Source organism: Schistocerca piceifrons, chromosome 1 (assembly GCF_021461385.2).
Source record: "Schistocerca piceifrons isolate TAMUIC-IGC-003096 chromosome 1, iqSchPice1.1, whole genome shotgun sequence".
In the NCBI taxonomy this organism is placed as follows: Eukaryota; Metazoa; Arthropoda; class Insecta; order Orthoptera; family Acrididae; genus Schistocerca; species Schistocerca piceifrons.
In genome coordinates, this window is record NC_060138.1 from 333,309,575 (window position 1) to 333,328,506 (window position 18,932).

Sequence of the window (18,932 nt, forward strand, 5' to 3'; positions counted from 1 at the left end):
TGAACGTATTGGCTGCACTGATTGAGCAACACGCTAAACCTTTCCTACTTCAGGGAGATTTTAACACCCATAGTCCCTTGTGGGATGGCACTGAGCTTACTGGCCGAGGTAGAGATGTCGAAAATTTACTGTCACAACTCGACCTCTGCCCCTTAAATACAGGTGTCCCCACACATTTTGGTGTGGCACATGGCACATACTCTGCCATTGATCTCTTGGTTTGCCTTCTCCTATCTATCCGCTGGAGAGCACATAATGATCTGTGTGGTAGTGACCAATTCCCCATCTTCCTGTCACTCCCCTGGCGTCATGCCCATGGATGCCTACCCAGATGGGCTTTAAACAAGGCAGACTGGATAGCATTTGCCTCTGCTGTCACCGTTGAATCTCCCCCACATTGTACCATCAGTGTTGTGGTTGAGCAAGTCACTACAACGATCGTTTCTGCATTTCTCTTGCTCTTTAGGGTGCCCTCTTTGAAAGACTGTCCCTTGGTGGTCGCTGGAAGTCACTGAGGCTATTAAAGATTGTTGGCAAGCTCTACAGCGACATAAGTGGTACCCTTCCCTAGAGCACCTAATAGCCTTTTAGCGGCTCTGTACCCGCATTCGCCACCCTATAAAATGACGGAAACAAGAGTGTTGGAAGAGGTATGTGTCAACCATTGGGTGCCATATGCCACCTTCCCAAGTCTGGTCGAAGATCAGAGGTCTTTTTGGGTACCAGACGCCAACTGGTTACCTGGTGTTAACATCAATGGTGTGTTATCTACCAGCACAAACATGATTGCCGAACACTTTGCTGAGCACTACGCTCATACCTCTGCATTGGAGAACTACCCACCCAGCCTTTCACACCCTCAGAGGATGGAAAGGAAAGACCTCTCGTTCACAAGCCATAGTGAACCCTATAACACCCCATTTACAGAGTGGGAGCTCCTCAGTGCCCTTGCACATTGCCCCGACACAGCGCCTGGGCCGAATCGAATCCACAGTCAGATGGTTAAACATCACTCGTCTGACTACAGGCGATATCTCCTCATCATCGTCAATCGAGCTGCTGCGTGGCATCTTTCCAGCAATGGCGGGAGAGCACCATCATTCAGGTGCTCAAACCCGGTAAAAACCTGCTTGATGTGGCTAGCTATCAACCTCACCAATGTTCTTTGTTTGCTGCTGGAACGTATGGTGTACCGGCTGTTTGGTTGGGTCCTGGAGTCACGTAGCCTACTGGCTCCATGTCAGGACGTATTCCGCCAGGGTCGCTCTACCACTGATAACCTTGTGTACCTCAAGTCTGCCATCTGAACAGCCTTTTTTAGATGCTAACATCTGGTTGCCATCTTTTTTGACTTACGTAAAGCATACGACACGACTTGGCGACATCATATCCTTACCACATTGGATGAGTGGTATCTCCGGGGCCCGCTCCCAATTTTTATCCAAAACTTCCTGTTGCTCCATACTTTCCATATCCTATTTGGTGCCTCTCATACCTCCCCCCCTCTCCCCCATCCACCATATTCAGGAGAATGGTGTTCTGCAGGGCTTGTTATTGAGTGTCTCTCTATTTTTAGTGGCCATTAACGGTCTAGCAGCAGCTGTAGGGCCATCGGTCTCACCTTCTCTGTATGCAGGTGACTTCTGCATTTCATACTGCTCATCCAGTACTGGTGTCGCTGAGCAGCGTCTGGGAGCCATTCACAAGGCGCAGTCATGGGCTCTAGCCCACAGCTTCCAGTTTTCAGCTGTGCAGTTGTGTGTCATGCACTTCTGTCGACATCATACTGTTCATCCGGAAGCTGAACTTTACCTTAATGACGATCCACTCACTGTAGTTAGACATATCAGTTCTTAGAACTGGTTTTTGACACCCTACTGACTTGGGTACCTCATCAACAACAACTTAAGCAGGAGTGCTGGCAGCATCTCAATGCCCACGACTGCCTGAGCAACACCAACTGAGGTGCAGTTTGCTCTATGCTGCTGCAGCTCTACAGAGCCCTTGTTCAATCCCGCCTTGACTATGGAAGTGTGGTTTATGGTTCGGCAACGCCCTCAGCGTTGCGTTTACTGGACCCAGTGCACCACTGTGGCGTTCGCCTGACAACAGGAGCTTTTAGAATGAGTCTGGTGACCAGTGTCCTGGTGTAGGCCGGAGTCCCTCCATTGCAGATCCAGCGTGCACAACTGCTCACCAGTTACGTTGCACACATTAGTAGTTCTGCCGAGCATCCAAGTTACCGTCTCCTTTTCCCACCCGTGGTAGTTCATCTCCCATATTGGCAGCCCCAGTTATGGCCAAGATTGCGGTTCGCTTGCGGTCCCTTCCGTCTGAACTGGAGTCCTTCCCTTTACCACCTCTGCTTGAGGTCCATTCACATAAACGTCTATGGTGTACACCTCGGCCGAAGCTTCGTCTGGACCTTTTTTATGGCCCTAAGGACTCCGTTAACCACGCCGCTCTCTGCTGTCATTTCCTCTCAATTCTTGACATGTTCTGGGGCTCTGAAATTATTTATACCGATGACTTGATGGCTGATGGTAATGTTGGCTTCGCCTATGTCCACAGAGGCCATATCGAACAGCATTCCTTGCCTACTGGCTGCAGTGTCTTCACTGCAGAGCTTGTGGCCATATCTCGTGCACTTCAGTACATCCATTCCCATTCTGGTGAGACGTTTCTTCTCTTTTCTGACTCCCTGAGCAGCTTACAAGCTGTCGACCAGTGCTACCCTCGGCATCCTTTGGTAGTGACTATCCAGGAGTCCATCTCTGCCCTGGAACGGTCCAGTCATTCAGCGGTTTGTGTGGACCCCAGGACACGTTGGAATCCCAGGCAATGAACTTGCTGACAGGCTGGCCATATAGGCTACACGGAAGCCGCTTTTGGAGATGGGCATCTCTGAAACTGACCTGCGTTCTGTCTTAAGCCACAATGTTTTTCGGCTTTGGGAGACCGAGTGGCATAACAGTACGCACAACAAACTGTGTGTCATTAAGGAGACTGTGAATGTGCACAAGTCTTCCCTGCAGGCTTCTCGCAGGAAATCAGGTGTACTTTGTCTGCTCCACATTGGCCATACGTGGCTAACACATCGTTACCTCCTCCGTCGCGAGGACACACCTAAGTGTCACTGTGGCACACAAATGACAGTTGTCCACCTCTTGCTGGACTACCCACTTTCAGCTGCTCTGCGGCAGACTTTTAACTTTTCCAGCACCCTACCTTCGGTGTTGGGCGACAATGCCTCAATAGCAGCTTTAGTTTCACGTTTGTTTTTTTTAGGGCGTGTTTTATCATTTGATCTAAGTTTTAGGGCATGTCCTATATCCCTCTGTGTCCTCCACCCTTGTGCTTTTAGGGTGGAGGTTTTAATGTGTTGCAGAGTGGCTGGCTTCTCCTTTTTATTCTCACGGTCAGCCAGCCATGGTAATCTGCCTTCTTGTTTTAATCTCTTCTACCTCTTTCTTACATCTCTCTGTGGTTCTCTTGTCCTCTTTTGTTCTTTGAAGTGTTTGCTGTCTTTCTGTCATTCTTGTCGTATTCCCTTCCTTTCGGTGTTGTGCTCTACCTCTCGTTTGTTTTCTTCTTTCCCCTGTATGATTATTTTAACAGGAACAAGGGACCGATGACCAAGCAATTTGGTCCCTTCCCCCCTCCTTTAAACCAATCCACCAACCACTACGGCAAGGTCATATCACATCAGCTGGGAAAAATCGGTTTTTAATTGTTTTGAGGCCGAAAACCACATAAAAAGCATCACTCACATCGGGTTTTAAATGTCCTGAGGCCAGAAACTGCATAAAAAGCATCAATCAAAATCAAATTGGATTATCAATTTTCGTGTGACTGCCATAAAACGTATCCAATATGCTGTTCACCATTTTCTGCAACAAGTTGAAATAAAAAACAGCATGTAACACAACTGATCAAACTGTTTCTGGGATCACGTTCAGAATGTGTTGTGCAATATGTACCTTCAGTGCAGCTAAGTTTGCATTTGGAACACAGAACACAACACCTTTCAGATAGGCCCACAGCCAGAAGTCACGTATCAGGTGATCACGATGGCCAGGCTGTAGGGAAATGGCATCTGATAATTCTAGCATTTCCAAAATGGTGCTACAGCAGCTGCTTAACTGGATTTGCAATGTGCGGAGGTGCACCATCTTGCATAAAAATGATCCCATTCACTCTGTTGGTGAGCTAGAATGACGTGGTTGTGCAAAAGTCACTCATAGCACTTACCGTTTGCGGTACAGGTAACAGGACCGGAATCACTTGTCTCTTAAAAAAAAAAAAAGGCCCTATGATAAATGATGCCGTAAACCCGCATTACACAATGAGCTTTTCAGGATGAAGTGGTACGTGTTGATTTGTGTGTGGATTTTCTGTTGGCCATATTCGACAATTCTGTATATTGACACATCCTGTCAGATGGAAGAGGGCTTTGTCTGTCTACTGAATCTTCCACGGTCAATCATTGTCCACTTCCATGTAAGCAAGAAATTCTAAAGCAGAGGTCTCCCTTGCTGGCAGGTCAACAGGAAGGAACTTGTGCACATGGGTAATTTTGAATGGATAGCAAAGAAGGATGTTTCGTAGGATTTTACACAGCATGCTCACGGGTATGTCAAATGTTCGGGCAGTTCTCTGTGCACTACACCTTTGCACACCACCACTTGTCTCCTCGTGCATTGCTGTGGCCACTGCTTCCTCTGACATCGAATCAATTCGTTTCCTCCCTCTACCAGGTTGCACACCAAAAAACCCGTCTTTTCGAATTTCCAAATCATTTTCTCCAGACCCAGGCAGTCATCGGACCAACACCTTTTTTCAAACCCTTCAGAGTCCAGAACTTCTGCAGAGCGATATGTGCACTGTCATTATCCTTGTAATACAGCTTGACAAGCAGAACGTAACCCTGCATTGAGATAGTCATGGTGAACGTCACAGATGCGAAAGTTGGAAAAGCTTGTGTACTCGGCATGTTTATACCAATTTCAATGGGTCGTGCGCATGACAGGTGTTTCCGTTTATGTATTCTGACACATACAGCGTCATCTATTGGTCAATTTTTTCCCTCTCTTCTTCTTCTTCTTCTTCTTCTTCTTCTGCCATACTGTTTCCCCCTTCTCCGACAATATTATGTTGCAATTTGATTTCATTCCAACCAGTGGTCTTATTTCTACAGCATTTTGATAGTTTAACTTTAATTATAATCACCCTATATATCACCTCAGGATTTTCCTGCGTGTATAACTTCTTCTTAAATATGTTTCTGGCATGGTGATAACGTTTACTGGAAGTTTTCTGCTATTCATTAATGAGCTAAGACTCATAAGAGATGCAGAATGGAATTACAGTGATTAAAAGATCTGTGCAGGAATAACCCCATGCACCAGTAAAGCTTTCTCTTCACTTTGTAAACCACCCTTATTAAAAACTATATGCCAATACTCTACTTGCTTCAGACACGTTGCCCAAATTATCGGATAACTATCATAAAGCTGTTCCTCCACGATGGTGCTGCAGCATAGTATCCTCTGTATGTATGGAAATATTGTGATACCCAGGTCATTAATTTCGTGAAAGTAGTCCATCTGACGTTGGCCTTCTCATTTCCTGTACCTCCACAGAACTGTTATTCATTGTCTTTGGTCAGGACATTGTTCCATCAGTGTTTTTTCCTAATAACAAAAAGACATACATTTTTTAAGCATGATAATAAGTGTCATACTTTTGTGTAACACTGTTGCTTTTGGTTCCTGTTGCTCCATAATTTTGATAGTGTGAATATTTCTTAGTCTCTTTCTCCATATTCCTTCCACAGTGCTATAATAATTCTTGTGTTCTACTTCTTTGCTTTTCTATATATCACATCTCAAAATTACCAGTTGTCTTTGCTCTTTGTCACTGTTGGCTTTTGCAGAAGAAATTTCTGGCACCAAAAGATATTTAGTTTTTATGTTGTCACATTAGGTAAGTAAGCCTGTTGGAATAAAATTCTGTGATTTTAATACTTTCTAGTATGATGTTGAACTGTACCAGCGTATTGAACATTTGATTGGCAAGCAGCTTCCACTATTCAAGCTACAGGAAGATGAAGTAATGTTGTTGCAAGAAAGAGTGGCAGAAGCCCAGAGGATGGCAAAAATGGTAAATAATGATTTCTTTTTGTGTAAAAGCATATATTACATCCTTTACCATATTGTTTTTAACTGTTTCTTTTCCTGTGACAGCAACTAAAGGACCTAGAAGAGAAGAAGGGTGGCAAGAACAAGAAGAGGAAAGCTGCTGTTGATGACAACGATGACACGGAAGAAGCACAAGGAGTTAGGAAAAGATTGAAAGGGAAGAAGATGAGGAAATACAGATGACACATTGTGAACAAATGAACTTTTTTATTATTTAAGTGCTGTTCACATGTTACTGTTATCTTGGTACTAATTTATAAAAAAAGTAATGTGGAGAATTTGATATTTATTCACTGTTAAATGAAATGTAACATCTTCAAATCTATAATTGTTGTATTATTATGAACTTCAATACAACGTGTTCCTGTAAGACACGTTAGACATAATTTAGTTGGGTAAGTAACAAGTATTACTTTAAACATGCCACACAATTGTATAGGGTTCGTATTTCAGTCAGACACTCTAAGGGGAAACTGTTATGAGAGAGAGAGAGAGAGAGAGAGAGAGAGAGAGAGAGAGAGAGAGAGAGAGCGCTAGCGCTAGCTCTAGCTCTATGTATTCAAAATATTAATCAGGAACAGTTGGATGACTTGTGGTCTGTTTTGTATAAATAATCAATGTGTGGATTCATCTGTGCCAACAAATGCTAAAGCAGTGGGAATCACGATACCACACTACCCATGAGAATCTCACAGAGGTATTGAAGACACTTAATTGTTGACACTGAGTACAGAACACATTTCATTGCAGGGTTACTGTCTCAGAACAAACTGAAAAGTGATCATTTAACATGTAGCAATACAGCTGTGTAGAGAAGTGCGCCTAGTCACACAGCTTCCCTTGCATCTACAACTACATGGTCCTTGACACACATACTGTGCAAACCAGTGTGAAGTAATAGAACAGAGGTCACTTTCCATTTTATCACACATTAATGTTTCTTCCCATTTCATTTGCCTATTGAGTCTGGGGGAAAATATCTGTTTAAATGTGTCCGTGCCATCTGAAATTAGTTTCATTTTGTCTTCACAATCACTGCAAGAGCAACTTCTATGGGGATACAGTATATAGCCTGTCCCTTGAAACTTGTAAGTAGTGTTTTCTCGAGGTGTTTTGTTCCAATCTTCAAGCATTTGCCAGTTTATGGTTTTTGCATTTCTGTGATTCACCTGCACGGTAAACAAATGTGATCATTAATGATGCCCTTCGTTTTATGCATTCCGTATTTGTTGTTAGTCCTGTTTGGTATGAATCCCACACACAAGAGCAATATTCTACGATGGGCTGCATGAGTGTTTTCCAAGCGATCATGTTTGTAGGTGACATTTTCCTGTATTTTACCAATGAAACCGCAGTACATATACAGTAATGTCTGTTGTGTGCTTACGAGATAATTGAAGGTGTGAGGACTACAAGTGACCATTATAGATAAGTCATTTTGGACACAAAGCAGTCTGGGATCAGAGACAAGAGACCATCACACAGGTTTCGTGAAGGGTTATAATTTTTGAAAATTAGTTAATCTGATTTATCATTTTCTATTTTTTGATATATCAGGACGAAAATTTAAAATAGACAGATGTACTACATGAAGTAGATGTGGGTAGACACTGACAAAATGTTATCTCAGTGTGCGTAGTCGTATCAGTTGCTCTTCAGACAGATTGCATTAACAGTGTTGCAGGTGGAATCTTCATAGGTTTAACTGCTTCTGGCTCAGTAATATTTAAAATTAACTGGAAAATTTGTGGCAACATTTGTCACTGTTTGAAAAATTGCTGTGGATAATTTTTGTGACGGTTTTAGAACTGGTGAAAGTATCTGAGCTTGGACAGCCTACATTCCAAACATCCATCTATGCCTCTTCTTCTTTCTTGTCATTAAACAAAATTTTTATGTGAATTGAACCACTAATACTGTCATCAGATGATGATGATGATGATGATGATGATGCCCCACACTCCGAGGAGAGTAGGGGACGATGCAGGAGAGCTGTACCGCCGACTAGGCAAGGTCCTAGTGGAGGTGGTTTGCCATTGCCTTCTTCCAGTCATCAGACGATGTAGAGAATATTGCTTTTGCTTCCCACTCTGCCAGTAATCCACTAGCAATGTGAGAGACTGTCACAGTGTAAAAGATCCCTGTGAAAAGTGAGATACCTGCATGATCAACAATGTGCCAGTAGTGAGGCTGCAGCATAAATGTAACGTGGCTCCCGGTGAGCAGTGATGTGCTGGCAATTTGGCTGCAGTGTGAACTTATCTTAAGGAGCCATTGAAGTTGACATAGCATGTGGTAATTCATAACTTGTCTGGCCACAGGCATCCTAAGTGGCTATACGAGACACAAATGCAAACATGAATTCATGTTTGGTTCTAACACTCGAGAGTTTTCTTTATTTCTGCACTGTTGGATTAAACCGAAATAGTGGTGGTTTGGAGCAACTAGTGGCGGCAAAGGTATACGTGTAACATGCTGCCGAAATATATTCTGAAATTTCTGTAGTGTGTAGAGGCGTGTGGAAGTCCTTCTGCATGTGGCAACACTATTTTCTGCCCATTTGAAGTGCTCATCAAAATGATGCATTTCCAGGTGTTCAGCCATGTTGTTTCTTTTTGTGAACGATATTTTGGTGGCCAACTCGGTTGTCTTCTCCAGGTACTGAGTCAGCCATTGAAATACTGTTCACACAATGGAAACAACAACTTGGCTGAACACCCAGAAGTACACAAGTAATCGGGCATTCCCAGAAAACCCGAGATATCACGTCTGCTCAGCCACAGTTATACCCTTCACCATTTTCCAATATAATATTGGAATACCATCTGGAAGAATTTGAGGCAATCATTGAAGTCAGACTGTCGTTTATCTGGTTGATGCCAGTATTGGTAACCTCGGGTCTGGCAATTAAAACGAGATGGAGGTCATTGGCATAGAAATTACAATTAGAGGAGAACAAAATCAACGAACTCATTCATATGCAAGGAGAACAGTGGTGGACCCATGAATGACACCTATGGTATGCTTGAGAGAACACACATGCAGGAAAACTTTTCATTCCCACTAACATGCTGCTGTCTATTACTCAAGTAGCTCTCAAACTATTCCAGTGCACAGTCCAACAATTCTAAATACCACATTTTTTCCCAGAAATACATAAAAAGTTGATTTTCTGTATAGTGTGTACCCAAATTATCACTTGGTTTTATTCTTCACTGCTGTTAGCTTATGTAGAAGGAATTTATGATTTCAAAATGTATTTTTTTTATCTATATATTGTTGTACAGGGTAAGCATTGTAATACTGTATAGTACAACACTGAAGTGTACCAGCAAATTGTACTTCCACTTGTCAAACTGCAGGAAAATTATTTGTTGGATTTTGGTGGCGTCAATGTTGTGTACTAAAGATTGTCTATAGCGTACTTCAGATCATTAGGTACCGCAGTGCAGTGTTATAATTGTGATGTTAACGAAATCTGAACTGATATTTCTCGTGTAAGCTGAATTTATGTAGATATTCAGTAATTTTGTTCAGAAAAATATACTCCAGAGTGTTGGATATAGCAGGTAAAATGTTCATTGGGCAGTAATGTCAAGGTGATTGCATGTTTTCATTTTTAAGAATAGGTTAGATTATACTTCTTTTCCTTTGAGTGGCACATATTCTATTAATGAGGGGGAAAAAATAAGTCCTTCAAGATTGGTACTAAGTTATCCACAGCACGCTGATGTTATTATCGTCATTGCCTATTGCTTCAGAGAGCTTCGCATTGTTGACTTTTGCATATTTTTGTGATATGTTTTAGGTGGAATATGTGAAGGTAATATAGTCTAGTGGGTAATAGTTCCTTGCAGCATGGAAAGCTGTCTGATGCTTAAAAAAAATTCAGTTTATCAGCTGAGATCTGAAAAACTTTTTCTGATTTGGTCTTTCCTACACCAAAGCTATAGAGATTTTTCCACAGAATGCATACCATAAAATGAGCATACTTAATTTTGGCACTATGATTGCTTACTTCACTCAGTTTCAAAACTTGTAGTATTCTTCAGATTTGATTTTAAAGGCATCTCTGTTCATAATTTGATGTTATTTGAATCTTGGCAAAGGAGCAGGAGTTTTTCTTCCTCAGACTGAATGTATAAAAGCATTATATCTCCATTCTGGTAAAATGACAAGTTTGATGGGCATTGTTCTGTTGTTGACAGATACTCTCACAACATAGGTTCCTGTTGGCCAGACGCATTTTCCATTTGCAACTTTCAGCACAATAGCTTTTGAATCTTGGAAAATAGTATTAGTCATCTGTATGCCTTTCTGACATATAGACAACTGTTGCCTATTGAGGATCTTCATCTACAGTGGCTTCACCTCACTAAACAGTCACCCCTTTTAATTTTCCTGACTTCGATAGCTTGACCAGTGTATGGCGACGGAGAATGACTGCCGCTATGCCACATGTGGCTTTAATCATCTGTGGTTGCCTAGCATGCAAAGAACTGTCCATTATTTGGCAACATGCAGTAGTCAAACACGTTCTTTCGTTACAAGAGTGTACATCCACAATAGAAACAAATGACTTACTTCGTTCTCAGTATGTCCATTTTCCTGTGTGTCAGTCAAATCAATGAGGATTATGTTTTTACTGAGCTGTCCTGTACCTGTACTAACTGTGATGCTATTTTCCACTGGTTGTGTACTTTCTCCTTTAATATAGTCTGGATGATGAACTGCCTTCTATAACCCATAGAGCCCACCCAGTGTATTCAGAATATGATAAAACTTTGTACTCTTTCTTAAGGTGTACCATGATTTAATTAATATTCTTCGACTATTGTTTCCAGTAATATAAATGACCATGTTAATCAGCAGAACCACACCATTAATATAAATGACCATGTACATCAGCAGGACCAGATTTCATACAAAAATTTCTTTGTAAATAATTTTCTACCTAGTTGAGAAGAATTGCTTTTCTATTTCACTAAAACAATGGCATTGACTTGGTAAAATAGAATTGGACACAGATATTTTTTAACTGCATAAAATCAAAATATATCACTTTAAAATGGTTTGTTCTCAAAAGTTGCTCAACATCTAAGATGAGAATGTAAGAATGGTTACTCTTTGAAGTTCTTATGTTTCCTTTACTATCAAACATATCTCTAATCAGAAGCCATTAATAGGTAAGCTTAACAGATTTCATTACGGGGTGTAAAATTCTCGTAGCCATATTGTACAGTGATTACTTTTGAATTGCCTCCAAGATAAAGTTTTCACTGTAGCAATAAAATGAAACTATGCCATTGTATTGTTCAAAGTTAATCACTTCCAGGAAGTTAAGTTATTACTTTCTAATGATTTAGCACAGTAGCATCATTATTCAGCAAAAGCTTAAAATAGAAGACCTGTCCTGCAATTAGTTGCTGTAGTCTTTGGCTTTTGAACCTTGTCTCTTGAAATAAGTGCAGTTGCAACATCCTTAGTCTTGCTTTACACATTTAAATAACACACTTTTTTAGAGTACATTGGCATGATACACAATGGACATACAAGCTCAAAACATTCTTGCAGACTGATATATTCATTGCAGACATCAGTTTTTAACAATATACAGGGTTGATGCTGTCAATGACGACCCAATGTTCTTGCCTTGCTGACCATTGGTGTTCTTCAAATAAAAGTATGTAATTAAATCATATATTATTATTGCTTACCTGAGGACACTCAGCAGAAAATGATAATGCTGCTCACTAAAATCTGGTGCACGACACATCCTCGCCCTGAGTTCAGCGACCTCAGGATTGATTTTACAACATTCACAAGTTCATCAGTAGACTTTAAATACATATCTCTTGTTATACTTTATGAACAAAGCTTTTATTCAATCTTTAACGAAACTGAATCCCCTCTTTCTGAGGATTACCTTTGTATATTATTATTCTTTTAGTAATGGAATTTAGATAGATCTGTCTCGTGAAATGACATTTTACCGAATCTGATAGTTAGGGTTTTTAATATTAGCTATCTTTTAAATTTCATGTGTTACTCACTAGTTGCTTCATTTTATAGACCATGTGATTTCACACACTAAAATTATTAAAATATGACATAAAGAATGTCTGTAGTGTCATTCATACCATAGCATTTTCATACTATAACATTATTTTAGTTAGGTGCTGAATAATGGGGAGCTATTTTCTCATTTAATAACTAGAATTCCTTGGCATAGTGTCTATAATGATTTTTATTTTTCCTTAACTATCATCAATATTGGTTTTATCATATTATATCTTGGAAGGACAGTGCCTTCATAAATATGTTATTGTTAGAGAATCAGTCAGAATTTCTTGTGGCTATTTGGATTTGTTGTACTTTTATTTTACTACTGATTCATTACATTTTAAATACCTTGAACAGTAAGGAGTAGAAGCTAGGGTATTTCATCCTCATAGTATTATTTACTGTTATTAGCATTAATTCATTTACTTTCCTATTGGATAGTGGTAGTATTTCATCATATGAGTGGTTTAATGCTACTTACATTGTCAAGTTTTCTGATGTGGAGCTAGCTTTTCATTCCTTTTGCCATCAAGTTCATTTTTATTTTTCTTAGAATTGCCAATCTTAGGGTAAAATTTCCTTAAATTAATTACTTTGCTGATATGACCTGGTGGTATGAGTAACTGTTTATCATGTACATCTGGCTTTCTCCCAGCATTAGTTACTATGTAGTAACCATTACATTTCTTACTTTTTATTTTCTTCATTTTAATTGAGGATTGCCCTGCAAAACTTTAAAGGTGCTTCCCATGACTGTGAACAATCTGGGTTTATTGTTGTTGTTGTGCTCTTCAGTCCTGAGACTGGTTTGATGCAGCTCTCCATGCTACTCTATCCTGTGCAAGCTTTTTCATCTCCCAGTACCTACTGCAACCTACATCCTTCTGAATCTGCTTAGTGTATTCATCTCTTGGTCTCCCTCTACGATTTTTACCCTCCACGCTGCCCTCCAATACTAAATTGGTGATCCCTTGATGCCTCAGAACATGTCCTACCAACTGATCCCTTCTTCTGGTCAAGTTGTGCCACAAACTTCTCTTCTCCCCAATCCTATTCAATACTTCCTCATTAGTTATGTGATCTACCCATCTAATCTTCAGCATTCTTCTGTAGCACATTTTGAAAGCTTCTATTCTCTTCTTGTCCAAACTATTTATTGTCCATGTTTCACTTCCATACATGGCTACACTCCATACAAATACTTTCAGAAATGACTTCCTGACACTTAAATCTATACTCAATGTTAACAAATTTCTCTTCTTCAGAAACGCTTTCCTTGCCATTGCCAGTCTAAATTTTATATCCTCTCTACTTCGACCAACGTCAGTTATTTTGCTCCCCAAATAGCAAAACTCCTTTACTACTTTAAGTGTCTCATTTCCTAATCTAATTCCCTCAGCATCATCCGACTTAATTCGACTACATTCCATTATCCTCGTTTTGCTTTTGTTGATGTTCATCTTACATCCTCCTTTCAAGACACTGTCCATTCCATTCAACTGCTCCTCCAAGTCCTTTGCTGTCTCTGACAGAATTACAATGTCATCGGCGAACCTCAAAGTTTTTATTTCGTCTCCATGAATTTTAATACCTACTCCAAATTTTTCTTTTGTTTCCTTTACTGCTTGCTCAATATACAGATTGAACAACATCGGGGAGAGGCTACAACCCTGTCTCACTCCCTTCCCAACCACTGCTTCTCTTTCATGTCCCTTGACTCTTATAACTGCCATCTGGTTTCTGTACAAATTGTAAATAGCCATTCGCTCCCTGTATTTTACCCCTGCCACCTTTAGAATTTGAAAGAGAGTATTCCAGTCAACATTGTCAAAAGCTTTCTCTAAGTCTACAAATGCTAGAAACATAGGTTTGCCTTTCCTTAATCTTTCTTCTAAGATAAGTCGTAAGGTCAGTACTGCCTCACGTGTTCCAGTGTTTCTACGGAATCCAAACTGATCTTCCCCGAGGTTGGCTTCTACTAGTTTTTCCATTCGTCTGTAAAGAATTCGTGTTAGTATTTTGCAGCTGTGACTTATTAAACTGATAGCTCGGTAATTTTCACATCTGTCAACACCTGCTTCCTTTGGGATTGGAATTATTATATTCTTCTTGAAGTCTGAGGGTATTTCGCCTGTTTCATACATTTTGCTCACCAGATGGTAGAGTTTTGTCAGGACTGGCTCTCCCAAGGCCGTCAGTAGTTCCAATGGAATGTTGTCTACTCCGGGGGCCTTGTTTCGACTCAGGTCTTTCAGTGCTCTGTCAAACTCTTCACGCAGTATCATATCTCCCATTTCATCTTCATCTAGTACATCACCCTTGTATAGACCCTCTATATACTCCTTCCACCTTTCTGCTTTCCCTTCTTTGCTTAGAACTGGGTTTCCATCTGAGCTCTTGATATTCATACAAGTCGTTCTCTTATCTCCAAAGGTCTCTTTAATTTTCCTGTAGGCGGTATCTATCTTACCCCTAGTGAGATAGGCCTCTACATCCTTACATTTGTCCTCTAGCCATCCCTGCTTAGCCATTTTGCACTTCCTGTCGATCTCATTTTTGAGACGTTTGTATTCCTTTTTGCCTGCTTCATTTACTGCATTTTTATATTTTCTCCTTTCATCAATTAAATTCAATATTTCTTCTGTTACCCAAGGATTTCTACTAGCCCTCGTCTTTTTACCTACTTGATTCTCTGCTGCCTTCACTACTTGGTCCCCCAAAGCTACCCATTCTTCTTCTACTGTATTTCTTTCCCCCATTCCTGTCAATTGCTCCCTTATGCTCTCCCTGAATCTCTGTACAACCTCTGGTTCTTTTAGTTTATCCAGGTCCCATCTCCTTAAATTCCCACCTTTTTGCAGTTTCTTCAGTTTTAATCTACAGGTCATAACCAATAGATTGTGGTCAGAGTCCACATCTGCCCCTGGAAATGTCTTACAATTTAAAACCTGGTTCCTAAATCTCTGTCTTACCATTATATAATCTATCTGATACCTTTTAGTATCTCCAGGGTTCTTCCATGTATACAATCTTCTTTCATGATTCTTAAACCAAGTGTTAGTTATGATTATGTTGTGCTCTGTGCAAAATTCTAGCAGGCGGCTTCCTCTTTCATTTCTGTCCTCCAATCCATATTCACCTACTATGTTTCCTTCTCTCCCTTTTCCTACACTCGAATTCCAGTCACCCATGAGTATTAAATTTTCGTCTCCCTTCACTGTCTGAATAATTTCTTTTATTTCATCATACATTTCTTCAATTTCTTCGTCATCTGCAGAGCTAGTTGGCATATAAACTTGTACTACTGTAGTAGGTGTGGGCTTCGTATCTATCTTGGCCACAATAATGCGTTCACTATGCTGTTTGTAGTAGCTTACCCGCATTCCTATTTTCCTATTCATTATTAAACCTACTCCTGCATTACCCCTATTTGATTTTGTGTTTATAACCCTGTAGTCACCTGACCAGAAGTCTTGTGCCTCCTGCCACCGAACTTCACTAATTCCCACTATATCTAACTTCAACCTATCCATTTCCCTTTTTAAATTTTCTAACCTACCTGCCCGATTAAGGGATCTGACATTCCACGCTCCGATCCGTAGGACGCCAGTTTTCTTTCTCCTGATAACGACATCCTCTTGAGTAGTCCCCGCCCGGAGATCCGAATGGGGGACTATTTTACCTCCGGAATATTTTACCCAAGAGGACGCCATCATCATGTAATCATACAGTAAAGCTGCATGCCCTCGGGAAAAATTACGGCTGTAGTTTCCCCTTGCTTTCAGCCGTTCGCAGTACCAGCACAGCAAGGCCGTTTTGGTTATTGTTACAAGGCCAGATCAGTCAATCATCCAGACTGTTGCCCTTGCAACTACTGAAAAGGCTGCTGCCCCTCGTCAGGAACCACACGTTTGTCTGGCCTCTCAACAGATACCCCTCCGTTGTGGTTGCACCTACGGTACGGCTATCTGTATCGCTGAGGCACGCAAGCCTCCCCACCAACGGCAAGGTCCATGGTTCATGGGGGGATCCTGATGATTATACCTACTATTAAGAAGGCTAACAAGATGCTCTGTGAGAATTATGGAGGATTAGCACTACCATGCCAGTGCATGAAGATTTATGAAAAGATAATTTTACAGAAAATCAGGAACACAATTAAGAACACAGTAACAACAATTTTTACATGGAAGATCAAGTATAGATGCCTTATTTACAGCCAGAAAGGTTTTAGAAAAAAATATGGGAATGGCATCACAATTGCATTCACAGATATAAAAAGGGCCTGTGATGCTCTTAGAAGGCAAGAGCTATGACTTGGAATTGTAAAAGGAATGCAAATGAGAATCGGAAACATGGGCAAAAAATCAGAAAAGTTTAGAATGGACAGAGGGATCTGACAAAAAAGTGTGCTCCCATCAGTGATTAATAATATATTGACAGACAACATCATAAGAAAAGTTCACCAAGGGTCAACAGCAGGTGATATGGAAATCATAGCATATGTAGATTATGTGATGATTTGTGAAGAAAATAGCGGAAATTGGAAGAACAACTAAATACCTGGCAAAGAGAAACTGAAGAAGCAGGCATGGAAATAAACTTAACAAAAAGTGAAGGATGTAAGTTGCAGGAAAAAACATTAATGAAATAGATACCTCTGAGTATCTTACTTTGCTAACCAGCCCTAACAAGTGGCTTGGGTCATTGTTTGAATTAATGCTACCATTTTTCTAAATGATCACCCTGGTCCATGTGTCAGTATTACTCTTCAGGTAAGGTCACTGGGGATTTGCCTTCATGCAATATTCAGAGTACTGTGACAAAGGGAAATAGGAACTAATCTTAGTAGAGGTGAGTGGTAATCCTTTTGTTAACCTCTGGCTAAGTTGTCTCTTAGTGTATAATTAATCTCCTTTAGTAAACAATACCCATGACATGTAACATTGGCACACTCTTAATTATTTCCCATCAGAGACTGATAGTACCACATCCGCATTAATCTTCACACTCTCATTTTATCTAACTTCCACCTCTATTATTATTGACTTGATATCTAAATCCTGTGCCACCATTATCAGTGGGGCTAATTTCATCACGCCTTAGTATGTTGTTCTTTTTTGATAAAGTAAATTCAAAACATGTTATTTGGCTCATACACTCCTGGAGATGGAAAAAAGAACACATTGACACCGGTGTGTCAGACCCACCATACTTGCTCCGGACACTGCGAGAGGGCTGTACTAGCAAAGATCACACGCACGGCACAGCGGACACACCAGGAACCGCGGTGTTGGCCGTCGAATGGCGCTAGCTGCGCAGCATTTGTGCCCCGCCGCCGTCAGTGTCAGCCAGTTTGCCGTGGCATACGGAGCTCCATCGCAGTCTTTAACACTGGTAGCATGCCGCGACAGCGTGGACGTGAACCGTATGTGCAGTTGACGGACTTTGAGCGAGGGCGTATAGTCGGCATGCGGGAGGCCGGGTGGACGTACCGCCGAATTGCTCAACACGTGGGGCGTGAGGTCTCCACAGTACATCGATGTTGTCGCCAGTGGTCGGCGGAAGGTGCACGTGCCCGTCGACCTGGGACCGGACCGCAGCGACGCACGGATGCACGCCAAGACTGTAGGATCCTACGCAGTGCCGTAGGGGACCGCATCACCACTTCCCAGCAAATTAGGGACACTGTTGCTCCTGGGGTATCGGCGAGGACCATTCGCAACCGTCTCCATGAAGCTGGGCTACGGTCCCGCACACCGTTAGGCCGTCTTCCGCTCACGCCCCAACATCGTGCAGCCCGCCTCCAGTGGTGTCGCGACAGGCGTGAATGGAGACGTGTCGTCTTCAGCGATGAGAGTCGCTACTGCCTTGGTGCCAATGATGGTCGTATGCGTGTTTGGCGCCGTGCAGGTGAGCGCCACAATCAGGACTGCATACGACCGAGGCACACAGGGCCAACACCCGGCATCATGGTGTGGGGAGCGATCTCCTACACTGTCCGTACATCACTGGTGATCGTCGAGGGGCACTGAATAGTGCACGGTACATCCAAACCGTCATCGAACCCTTCGTTCTACCATTCCTAGACCGGCAAGGGAACTTGCTGTTCCAACAGGACAATGCACGTCCGCATGTATCCCGTGCCACCCAATGTGCTCTAGAAGGTGTAAGTCAACTACCCTGGCCAGCAAGATCTCCGGATCTGTCCCCCATTCAGCATGTTTGGGACTGGATGAACCGTCGTCTCACGCGGTCTGCACGTCCAGCACGAATGCTGGTCCAACTGAGGCGCCAGGTGGAAATGGCATGGCAAGCCGTTTCACAGGACTACATCCAGCATCTCTACGATCGTCTCCATGGGAGAATAGCAGCCTGCATTGCTGCGAAAGGTGGATATACACTGTACTAGTGCCGACATTGTGCATGCTCTGTTGCCTGTGTCTATGTGCCTGTGGTTCTGTCAGTGTGATCATGTGATGTATCTGACCCCAGTAATGTGTCAATAAAGTTTCCCCTTCCTGGGACAATGAATTCACGGTGTTCTTATTTCAATTTCCAGGAGTGTATATACCTTGATTCTCTTACAGCTCTACAGGTAATTTTCATACTGTATCGGGTATTATATTTTCTAGTCCTCCTGTGTATCATGTTTCAAAATTAAATTCT

At 41.7% G+C, this 18,932-nt stretch overlaps 1 protein-coding gene across 2 annotated transcripts in view; it reads left to right on the forward strand.

Moving 5' to 3' along the window:
- The window catches only part of LOC124783143 (probable ATP-dependent RNA helicase DDX47), a 116,704-nt gene that overhangs the window by 38,948 nt on the left and 58,824 nt on the right, over positions 1-18,932 (forward strand). Inside the window, exons 8-9 of one of the 2 annotated variants that reach the window (XM_047253998.1) lie at positions 6,034-6,162; positions 6,246-6,525. The exons of the other annotated variant lie outside the window; for it this stretch is intronic. Of the exons in view, the coding sequence (XP_047109954.1) occupies positions 6,034-6,162; positions 6,246-6,383 (267 nt within the window). The 3' untranslated portion in view covers positions 6,384-6,525. Of the gene's footprint in view, positions 1-6,033; positions 6,163-6,245; positions 6,526-18,932 lie in introns of those variants that run through there. 2 annotated transcript variants of the gene reach the window in all.